The sequence below is a fragment of the Dendrobium catenatum genome, unplaced genomic scaffold, assembly GCF_001605985.2.
Source record: "Dendrobium catenatum unplaced genomic scaffold, ASM160598v2 fragScaff_scaffold_1122, whole genome shotgun sequence".
Lineage (NCBI taxonomy): Eukaryota > Viridiplantae > Streptophyta > Magnoliopsida > Asparagales > Orchidaceae > Dendrobium > Dendrobium catenatum.
Window position 1 is genome coordinate 410690 of NW_021319584.1, and position 11919 is coordinate 422608.

The 11919-nt window shown below is 34.4% G+C and overlaps 1 protein-coding gene across 1 annotated transcript; it reads left to right on the forward strand.

Annotated features, from left to right (window-relative positions):
* The first annotated feature begins 1966 nt into the window (after window positions 1-1966).
* Window positions 1967-10277, forward strand: LOC110105424 (aspartic proteinase-like protein 1). The gene is made up of 12 exons (XM_020834932.2): window positions 1967-2417; window positions 2507-2627; window positions 2792-3219; window positions 3323-3479; window positions 4316-4395; window positions 4487-4583; window positions 4715-4787; window positions 4933-5139; window positions 8760-8884; window positions 9057-9155; window positions 9252-9346; window positions 9496-10277. The coding sequence occupies exons 1-12, from the start codon at window positions 2056-2058 to the stop codon at window positions 9665-9667; spliced, it is 2016 nt and encodes a 671-aa protein (XP_020690591.2). The 5' UTR covers window positions 1967-2055; the 3' UTR covers window positions 9668-10277.
* Window positions 10278-11919: the final 1642 nt, after the last annotated feature.

The window sequence follows — 11919 nt, forward strand, 5'->3', positions numbered from 1 at the left end:
AACTAAATTTTTATAATGTAAAATATTTAAATAGAACTTTATAATTTCGATTTCATTATTGCCTTAGATTTTATTGGACACGATTTTTTTTAAAGTAATTAATCCTAATAAAGCCTCAATCTGTTTAAGATTTATACTTTACCTGTCAGGCTGTCACCATTGAACCCCCCTCTACGGCTATCCTAATGAGGATTCCATGACAAACTTGATGAAGTGGTGGTGAAGGGCGTGTGGGGAAGAGAATATAATAAAAAAATGATCAAATTGATAATCAAAATATTTTTTTAAATTATTCTTATCTAAACGTAAAATTATGGCATTTAAAAGCTAATTTTTTCTCAAGGAAGCTAAAAATTGAAAATTTCTACAATTTAGTTTAATGATTTGTTTGGTTATTATTTAGAGAATAGTGTTATCTCGGTAACTATATCTAAATCAAATGATCCAAATATCCCGCTAATTAATTAGAGGAAAAATTGGTTATTATTTAAATAGTAATATTATTTACATAAGGATATTATTCTATATTAGTGCTATTTGTTAATATTTTTTGGCTTATAAGAGGATAATCACAATAGGTTAGACGTTAGTTTATAATCATGAAGATTTTTTATTTTTAAAGTTCATTCTTTTTAAAAATAATAAAAACTCTCAAAGATTTTTAAAGTTCAATATAGCTATCTTATTTTTGGGATTTATTATTTTACATCGATTATATATTAGTGAAGTTATACAAATACCTTTGTGGGAGTTCAACAATTAATTATTATGTGCTGACACCGGTCGTTGTTCAGAGGCAAATCAGAGCATGACACGTCACCTCCTTGCTGTGTAGCTGTTGTGTACCGAGTGACATGGCGAGCTCTGATTCGCCTTCGAACACAAAGCCACATCCGATGTCCGCACAGAATAATTTATCGAGTTCAAGACCTCTTGAATTGACAAGAAATTAAAATTATCTTTATTCAATACATAACCATCAAATTATCATTATTATTAAATTTTTATTCTAGAAAGCTGCCTTTTATAACAATTAAAAAAATTACTTTTCTCATCACAGTTTTACGATAATCTTTGAAAATGCTAAAGAGGTCCCAAAAAGATCTTTATTTATTAGTTCAATCAAACCACCGTCTCTCTCACATGCAATGAAGAAGCTTGTGAAGGAATTGCTTTGGTAGTGGTGATTAGGCCATTTCGAGCTGAACGCCAAAGGAGCGTTTGCAGCCACAACGAGCTCCACCTGAACGTTAAATTCAGAGGTATTTTCTTATGATGAACAATGCCACACCTATTCACAAATGCTATTTTCTTAGGTTGGAGAAAAATATATTCAGAATATTCTTTTTTGATGTTATGAAATAGAATTTAATTGGAGAACAATTACAATATTTTGAAGCATAAAATGAGTTTTACAGCTAGGGCATCTCCAACCGTAAATCACTTTTTCCATTCTAAAATGTCGTAAAACTTCAAAACGTGATAATTCATCTCCAATGAAATTTCATTTTTCTTTTTTCGCGCGCTTCTTTGCTAATGTAACCATCTCTCTCATGTTTCATGTGCTTCATGCAAAACTATGAAGAATGAGAAGGTAATCACTTTTTTTGGCTTAGGTGAACAGTCAAACATCAATATTGGCATCGCTATGTTTACCTACCTATTTTTGACGTGGGACTTGAAGTTTGAATGGAGCGATTCACAGACTACATATAATGATGTGAAATTGGATTGGAAATGATCTTAGGTCGCCATCTCCTTTACATATAAGAAAAGCCACGTATGCGGTAGCGAGAAAGCTTCAATAGCTATAACTTCAAACTGCGTTAATGGATATAAAAATCAAACGATTCGATGCTAAGTGGGAAGCACGTTTAGTTGAACTGAGAATATGCAGATTCCAAATCCGCGACCCGATGTTTAGTATGTAGCTGTCCGCGTAGCCGTTCTGCTTGTCGACACTCGACCCGGCGCGGCAAACTACCGCTACATTGTCGGCTACAACCTACACTTAGACATTGGCGGGATCAGGCAGATAGCTAGAAGAATATAAATATGGGAAATCAAGTGCCGGAAGTTGGAAAAATCCTCCGCCGGCGATTTCTGGAAATCGAGCGAGAGATAAAGTTGGGGGAGGAAATGATGACCCTCGCTGTATCGCTTCTCGCTTCTCTTCTTCTACTTCCTCTTGCCGGAGAAGCAGCGATTGGAATATCTCAAACTCAAATCCTTCCCGTCTCCATGGCTGGAACGCCGGCGGCGATGGTTCTTCCACTCTTCTTCTCGCCTCTCAACACCACGCGGCGATCGTTTCCGCCTTTTCCAGCGATTTATTCCCACCGACGGGAACTGCAGGAGAAGTCTTCGTCTGTAGCCAACGCGCACATGAGGCTCTACGATGATCTTCTCACCAACGGGTACGTGTTTGATATCCGCCTCTTCCAGTCTTTTAGGTGTTTCAGATCCGAAGGATGATCTACATTTTGGATCCGTTTAATACGTTCAGGTATTATACGACTAGATTAATGATCGGTACTCCTCCCCAAAAATTTGCCCTAATCGTCGATACGGGGAGCACCGTCACTTATGTTCCTTGCTCCTCCTGTGAGCAGTGCGGCAATCACCAGGTACGCTGCTTTGTTTGTTCTCTCTCCTGTCTCTACTATAACAATATCAAATGAAATATTTGATGTTGGTGTCGATGAAACTAGAACCGGCCATTTAGGGTTTTGAATTTCTAGAAAAATATGAATTGAAGAGCGTCTTCTTCATGAATATGATTATTGTCTAGGATCCAAGGTTTCAACCTGATATGTCAAGCACATACGAGCCAGTAAGATGCCGTACAGACTGTACCTGTGATGCTGATGACAAACAGTGCACTTACGAGAGGCAGTATGCTGAGATGAGCTCAAGCAGTGGAGTTCTTGGAGAGGACTTGGTATCATTTGGAATAGAGAGTGATCTTGAACCGCAAAGAGCGGTATTTGGTTGTGAAACTTCTGAAACCGGTGATCTTTTCAACCAACATGCTGATGGTATAATGGGTTTGGGTCGTGGCCAGCTTAGCATCATGGACCAGCTTGTTGATAAGGGTGTGATAAATGATTCGTTCTCTTTATGCTATGGCGGCATGGACATTGGTGGTGGTTCAATGGTCCTTGGGGGGATTCCACTTCCGCCTGATATGGTTTTTGCACGTTCAGATCCAGTTCGTAGGTATGGTCATTATTGGTTACAGACAGTTGGAAAAATGTCTAAAAGTATTTTAAATTCATTTTATGCATCTTACGCAATTACTCTAGTTTTGGGGTGGCAACAGTCCATATTACAATATCGACCTGAAGGGGATCGTCGTTTTGGGGAAGAAATTGGATATAAGTCCAAGTGTCTTTGATGGCAAGCATGGAACTGTTTTGGATAGTGGAACAACATTTGCCTATCTTCCTAAAGAAGCTTTTATCGCATTTAGAGATGCCGTAAGTTGTCTTACCACTTAGACATTGTAAATTTTGAAGTTTCATCTCCTTTTGTTGGGCAATTATTGAATTATAGGAACTCTGCCTGTATATATGTAAAGTTTAATTTCTCAGAATGACTATCTTGCTATTAGTTTAGCTAATATTCATCGTCAGCTTTTTAAAGTAATGGTCAAAATATATTTTAGAGAAATAGCAATTTTCTTTTAAAACTTTAATTGATTGTTCAATTGGGATGGTTTGATTAATGTCTATCAGGGAAAAGGTAGTGAAAAATTGATATTTTGGACATATAAAGTTCAGGGCTAATAATACTGATACCAATGATATGATTTATTTATTCCTTTTATTTTTTTGTTGTAGATTTCCGTTCTTTTATTGGTTTATATCTTTTGTTTGGATATTTTCTGTGACATCAAGAATCTCCTTTTTATCTTCTATCATTTTCTTATGTTTCCGTAGAATAGTAAATCAATTTAGTAGATGGGAAATGAAAGATGAAAATTTGTACTTTTAATAAGTTCCATGTAAAGATCTGAAAAAAACTTTGGAATGCTATTTCCAAACTTACATTCTGTCTCTTATAAATGAATAGCTTCATACTTTCCATAACAATTAAAGGTTTCCTAGTTGTATATTTTAGAAACAGATTGGTTGGGTATTTACTTGAATTCCTTTTGCTTACTGAGCAAACTTCCTAGTTCCTACTGAGTTAGATTCCAATATGCTACTGAAAAAGGTTACAAAAACAAGTTGATGTTATATTCTTGTGCCATTGTTAAATAATCATACTTCTCTAGATGAATTTTGATAATTTTGTATATTTTTTGTTGTAGATGATGGATAAAATACCTCTCAAACAAATTCCTGGTCCAGATCCAAATTACAGAGATATTTGTTTCTCTGGCGCCGGAAGGTTGTGCCTACAAATAAAAAAAATTTAATTCAGTAAAGATAGTTATTCTCTATTTTTAAATAAACATTAATTAGAATGTGTGCTTTTACAGTGATGTTTCCCAACTCTCAAAGTTCTTCCCTGAAGTGGACATGCTCTTTGGCGATGGACAAATATTAAAACTCTCTCCCGAGAATTACTTGTTCCGGGTAGGATTGCTAATACCCTGATATGCAGATCTTGCATAATTATGAATTTTCCATGATTTATTTCTCTTAGTATCTTGCTCTTGCTTATGATTTTCAGATTTATGCTACCCTTTTTTTTATTGTATATAAAGCATTCTAAGGTTCATGGTGCTTATTGCTTGGGAGTCTTTCAAAACGGGAATGATCTTACAACTCTTTTGGGAGGTATGTAATGACTAGGCCACAAAAGTTGCTTTTAACAATACCAGTGATGATTCCTGTCATTCTCAAAATTTATCTGACCATAATTGTTTTTACTTATTTTCTTAATTCTTATGTCAATTCTATGGAAACGATTTCAAATTAAAAGGAATAATTGCCCGCAACACTCTTGTGATTTATGATCGCCGGAATGAAAGAATTGGTTTTTGGAAAACAAATTGTTCTGAATTATGGGAGAGGCTTAAGTTCAATGGTGCCCCTTCACCAGCGCCTTTTGCTTCTGAAAGCAGCTATACATCTGAAATTCCCTCACCAGCATTGTCTCCTAGTCAAGCTCAGAACTATAGTTTGCCAGGTATATTCACCTACAGATATGCTGATTGTTTCTTCAGTGTGTGCATTGAAAAGCTGAATTTATCCATCATGCAATTGAAAAGAAAAATGCTTTAGCACTCCCCTTCAGATATTAATCTTATTTTCAGAGTATAAACAGCCGGTGAATTCAACTTTGATTATGCGTAGATCAAAATGGTGGTCCTGCCCTAGCTGTGTTAGATGGTTTAAACTTGATTAGCATATGCACCTAACTTAGTATGTCAATAATCTTGGCCTAGTTAGTGTTCCATCCCTAGCTTTATTTAAAGATTTGGGCTTGAAATACATGCCTATCTTTTTGTCTTGATTATCTGATAACTGTTTTGTCCATTTATAGTACCTTGAGTCATAGGCATTTTCCAACTCCACAATTTCTTTTCAATTCAAGTGATTTAGTAGACAAGAATATCTGCTTCCTACTAAGGGAATTAGGTCCAAAGTTTCCCTCTTGGATGATATAAAAACATTAAACTATCCGCAATGAACTTATTCATCAAAATTGTTGTTGGATTTTAGACCAAGATAGTTTAAGATATGAACTGCACTGGTGGAGTAATGCACCTCAATTTCCAAAGATTTTTCTTGTTATGCATGATTGCATGATAATAATTTTTAGCCATGAAGGAAAAGTTTTCTTTTTTTTTTAATGCCTTCAGAGGATGTACCGGTCTAAGATATGCTTGGTAATCTACTGAGCTGACAAAAAAAATGAATAGCTATCTTAGCATGGAAATCTTGTTTTGAATAACTACTAGTTTGAAAAATAATAAAGTAAGAACACGATGTTTAGAACATTTGAGGGTGTGGCATGCATCACCATCACTATTCTGATTGTGCTTCCGAAATTTATATTGTTGACGTTGAAAAGTTGTGGTATGTCAACATTTTAGGATTTTTTTTAGTTTTTTCAGAGTATAATTTCTTGTTATGTGTTTAGCAGTTCTCTTGGGTTTATTACCCATGTCCCAGGATTCTAGGCTATCCTTTGAAAAAGTGGACTACTATTTTTTTGGCACATCTATGGCACCTATCGTGATATTTCTATGATGGGCAGAGTGTCATAGCAAGCAGCAGATACGATCTTTAAGTCCTCTTTGCAAGGGAAGTTCTCAGTGTGTTTGCTAATGAAAAGCTTTGGGAGGATGAAGTGTGAGAGGAGATGGAGGGTTTTGTTACTTGGTTTTAGGAGGCAAGAAGGATTTGGGAAGTGGGACAAAAGGCTCACTTGGACTTTGTCAGTAAGCCTTGGGTCTGGGTTGAGTTATGGTGCTGTCTGTTAAGGAGTTGACTGGATTATAGGAATTTCGTTCTTGGAGATGAAGAGTTTCTTGGTAGATGAGAGCAATGTTTAAAATTGCGTAATCGGGTATTAAGGCGTTTTTCGTTCGTGAGGCGAGGCGTAAACCTCAAGGTGTTTTGAGGCGTAAGCCTCAAAATGAAAAGATTGTGTAAACATAAAATGATAATTTTTTTATATACTAATGAGTAAAAAATATAAAACATAAAAGACACAAGGTATGAAGTGAAATCAAAATATCCCAATAATAAGACTATGAAATATAGTTCAACTCAAATTCTATCTTTCCCAAATCACAATATTCTTTTCATTAACATATAATTCCAAAAATAAATAGCAATGACATATCACATAAGAATTCATAAGTCATCAGCACTATTATCACTAAGGGGGTCATCATTTGAATCATCATTATGATGAACTGCTAGCTTTCCCAAATCACAATATTCTTTTCATTAAAGCAGACTAACAATAACAACTATTACTAAAGATGATGAATAAAACAATATGCCGGGTAGCCAGGGGTCCAAGGGGGCGCTGCCCCTTGGCGGGGTTCGACCTGGCGGTACCGAACATGTACTGAGCGGTACCGAGCATGTACCTAGTGATACCAAGCATTGTTGTATCGAGTGGTACCAAGCAGTACCGAGCATGTACCTTGCGAGGGGGTGGGGGGCCGAACCAAATAGATATATTTTTGGTTTTTTTTTTTTTTTTTTATAAATTTTAAGAGGCAGACTCCTCTAAAATGTGAGGCGCCAACTTGAGGCGTAGGCCTCAATGCCAGCTCTCATTTCGTAGGCTTTGAAGCTTAAATGTTTAAAATTGCGCTCAATTTTAAACCATGGATGAGACTGCGAAAGAGTTTGCAATAGGTTATGAGGTTATGGGGGTATTAGCAGAGGTTGTGGGTTGTGTTAATGTGTGTTTGGTTGAGAATGGGATTAAGTAGTGATCAGTGAAGGATTGGACTAGGATGAAAGGAAGTCAGGGTGACGGGAACATAGAACATATGCTCCTATGTAGATAGACTTCTAATTAAAATGATAAAAAAGAAGAGAGGAAAGGAAGGAATAAAACAAACACTCTTTAATTTTTTTGATAGACTTTTCTAGCAATTCCAGCATTTGTAATACAATCGTGAGGATGCTATTATAGAAAGGGATGCTTGGTACTGTGATAAGAACCCGCAGAAAATAAAATGCCATTATTACTAAATGGATTAAAATAACCATGCTAATATGAATAAAATTGTTAATGGCTATATAATAATCAAATGGACATGAACTCAGTGAAATAATGACTATCTAATATCCAAATAAAGTCCACCAATAGTGCTCAACTTCTATCAAATGCCAGCTCCCATATGTCTACCTGAGATTATTGAACCAGCACATATCATAGTTTTTACTGATATAAATGAGAATTGGTTCACGTCTGAATAATAATTTCTTCAATTTCCATGAAGGAATTGCCAGTTGGTAGATTTACATGGTCAAAATTTTGTGAACCTGTATTTTCATCTTCTAAGAAATTATAAGCTGTCCATTCATCCTGCTAAGGGGTTGAAGAACTCATTGCGATTCCTAGCTGTGAATCCGTACAAATAAAGGTCAATATTCTAGCCGTTTCATGAATTCCTAATACCTTTTCCCAGTAGTTCTGGAATGATGCGTCTTCTATCCTCTTTGATTATTTTTATCTTTAAAAGCAATTGCGTTCACAAAAAAAATACTCTCATTGTCCGTATACCTTTTTGCGTGCAAATTATACTATCTTTTGCCTTTCTTTTATTCTTGTTCTTTGGAAGATTTGATGTTATGTTTTACTATTTTTTCCCAAGCGAATTATCGTAATCCTATAAGAAATTACCATTATTTTGGTATTGTGATTTTTTTTGTCATATGTATTATTAATCACTCTACCAATTTATAAATCTAAGTATTATGAAATAAAAAGCCTTAAGATAATCAAGCATTACAAAAATGAAAATGTTGAGATAAATTCGCCGTAAAATTATTAAGGATAGGAGTTACTATCACAAGACTAAGAGCCTAGTCCAATTTGAAATCATTAGGAAGGAAAAAGGGTAGACGCACAAAATAAGGTGGTTAAAGGTTATATAAAATTGCACAAAATAAATATAACACTCAGTAGAAATGAATAAAGAATGATATATAAACCTGATCCAAGTATTTGCGATTAATTAGTCTGTTGATGATTTCTGTTTTATCCGTTGTTTTTGGAAGTTTTTTAGGCAAGCTTTTGCCTTTATATTGATCAACATATATTTCTTTTTTTAGCCCAATACCGAGTTGGAGTTATAACTTTTGATATCTCTTTGAGTGTTGAATATTCGGATATGGAGCCTCATGTCAAAGAATTCACAGAACTGATAGCAAATGAGCTGGAAGTTGATATTTCTCAAGTGAGTAAAGTCTATCATAACTTTATTATTATTATTATTATTATTCTGGAGCTCCGGTTCTGGAAGATCATATAGCTATTAGATATGGGCAAAGGTTAAAAATAATCTTTTTTTTTTTTTTTTTGAGATAAAAAATATATAAGTTTGCTAAAACACCTTGACCACTTGGCAGGTTCATTTGATGAACTTTACGAGTGCAGGAAACGGTACGTTGATAAAATGCGCCATTTTTCCATCAAGATCTGGTTTCATTTCAAACAAAGCAGCACTGGTAAATCTTTTAACAAGCTTGTTAAGAAACATTTCCATCAGTTCCTCTTTTGAACTTACCAGGTCCTAATTGAAAGCTCTACGTTATTGTCCATAGGGTATAATATCACGTTTAACTGAACACCGCCTTCAACTTCCTGCAAATTTTGGAGATTATAGTTTGGTTGAATGGAACATCGAACCTTCAAAAAGGTACTAATTCCTAGTTTTGAACTCGCTGATGTTTTGTTAGTTCATTGAAACGGTATCAATTAATATACTTATTACTATTTTCATGTTGTTTGATTAGGATCTCCTTGTTAAAATTATAGTTTTTTTTAACCTAGATTAAACTCTTATAGGTCATGGTGGCAAGTGCATCTACTTGGATTTGTCATAGGTGTAGCTATTGTTATGATGATCTCATTTTTAGTTGTGGTCGTGTGGTACTTCTGGAGACAAAAACCAGGGGCTGCTGGGGCATACCGGCATGTAGACACTGCTTTTGCCGAGCAAGAGCTACAGCCATTATAAATGGAAAAAAAACTTGGGTTCAAATATCCTGATCAAATTTTATTTAGGATAGTTCTCAAAATTATTAACTTTTATTTGAAATCAATGCAACATAAATAAATAAATCAAAATATATGTTGCATTCATATCAAAGTAAATCCAACAATTTTGAGACCGAGATGGCATATTTTGATCAGAATATCTCGAGTCTTTTTTTTTTCTATCATTATTTCATTGTCACAAGATGGCCCAGTAAACAAATTTTGGCTATGTGGAGATACCAAACTTTCCTTAAAAGATTTAGAATTGAAGCGCCTGTCCTTGGTTTGATCATGGCGTGCCAGAGTTTCATTCTATATTGGAAATGCTAAAAAATTAGAACCTGTAAGAAACTTGAGAAAGGGTAGAGTCGGACATCACCTTGAATTCCTCCTGCTGTTCTTAGAAGAGATATCTCTCATCTGCAGTTTTCTCCATGGAGAAAAGTTGGTAGAAGGGGTAGGTCAATTTATATACTCGTCAGAATTCATCTGTATAATATAGAGCATGAATTTAGCTGAAACCTTGAAAGATTTTATTCTTGTATGTTGTATCTCATAAATTTTTGTTAGTGAATTTCTGGTTTTAAGTGGAATGAAATATTCATCTGCTTAATTAAGCGTTACTTTGGTTTAGCCAAAGTTTTGTTTGTGCTTGTGATAGGAGAAATTACGTGCGGAGTCCAGTTACGTTCGAACTTTAATAAAAATGTGTCACTGTGCACAAGTACACATGTCATGTTTTTATTGAAATCCAGACGTAATTATGTTTGGACTCCGCACATAATACTTTCTCATGTGCCAGTAAGTGGTGGAATTGAAAAAATAAAAATAAAAATGGACCGGATATTTCTAGCTAAATATAGTTTGATTAACATGAATGACTAAATTGTATGCATTTTCTATAATAATATTTCATCTTGTAAGAAATGATTGTTTTCAATTGTCTTTATTATTTCTTAAAATAGATGCTTACAATACAAAGGTTTATTTTATTATTCAAGAATGTGTTCATAAATATTTGGGCATTTGTTAGGATATTTCTAAAGGTGTGAATTTATTTATAGTTCAATTTTCTCATGAGAAAATCATGTTTTTAGTTTTTGGCACAAACTGTCTATAAATATAAAATTATTGATGCAAGAAATTCGAGTGCTATTTTCTAAAAAAAATATTCCATTTTGTATTCCGTAATCCCAAAGCCTGAAATAAGGTGTAAAGTGGCCAATGCTTAATACGATGACACAACGAAAATTGGAAAAAAAGCGGATATCTTCTTAAAAACATTTTTTTTTCCTAATTCGTAATTGCATCATTTATATTCCAAATTTAGCAGAACTTGAGGAAATTGAAATTATTTTTTTGGGAAACGGAAATTGGAATTATCATTTGTGATGTTTGATAATACCGGTATTATATTCATCCATATTTAAAAAAAAAAAGAATCATATTCCTTTGTAGCTGGATCTCGAAAGCGGGCAGTGTGCAAGTAGTACTTATGACATAGCTCTTTTTGGTTTATTAGTTGATAGTTTTGGCTATCAATTAAAATATTTTGAGTTTGAATCTTACGTATGTGATGTGTGTGAATTTGACTTAATTGATCTAAATGTCTTAAAAAAAAGTAGCACTAATGAAAGAAAGGATTAGTTTCCCAAACTGAAAAAGATTTGGTGGAAAAGAAGCCTCTTTCATGAATTCTACCTAAATACCATTCAGGTCACATAAATTAAAAACGTATGCAATTAGAAGGATGAAAAGCAAGTGGGTGGACTAAGAGAAACTCACTATTCTCCGCGCTTCTCTAATCAAACTAGTTATGTATTTGATATGTATTAAAAAAGATAGATTATTACATGTGGTCACCGGATTGTTCGGAGGTCAATCATGATGCGCCACATCTCCCGATACGCAATAACGATACACAAAGTATTTGTGACGTGTCGTATCCTGATTGGCCTCCGAATGACGTTCGATAACTGCATATAATAATGTATCCTTAAAAAGGCTGGAGCAGATAAATTCAAGAGGTGTTTTTAGAGGCAACGATTTCAAAAAAACTCTTCCACCCAACTTACTTGAATGGCCTTAATTGAAACATCTCAACAAAGCTAAGTGTTCATTTAGGGATGTTTTCGGTATCAGATTTAGGCTTCATTTAGTACAACTGGTTAAAAACAACTTTCTGATAAAAAATTATTTATTTTTTACTTAAAAAATTACTTCAATAAGCAA

Coding starts and splice junctions, on each gene's coding strand:
- LOC110105424 (XM_020834932.2), top strand. CDS start 2,056: ATGGGAAATCAAGTGCCGGAAGTTGGAAAAATCCTCCGCCGGCGATTT. Junction 3,220..3,322: donor CGTTCAGATCCAGTTCGTAG/GTATGGTCATTA, acceptor GGGTGGCAACAG/TCCATATTACAATATCGACC. Junction 4,788..4,932: donor TCTTACAACTCTTTTGGGAG/GTATGTAATGAC, acceptor TCAAATTAAAAG/GAATAATTGCCCGCAACACT.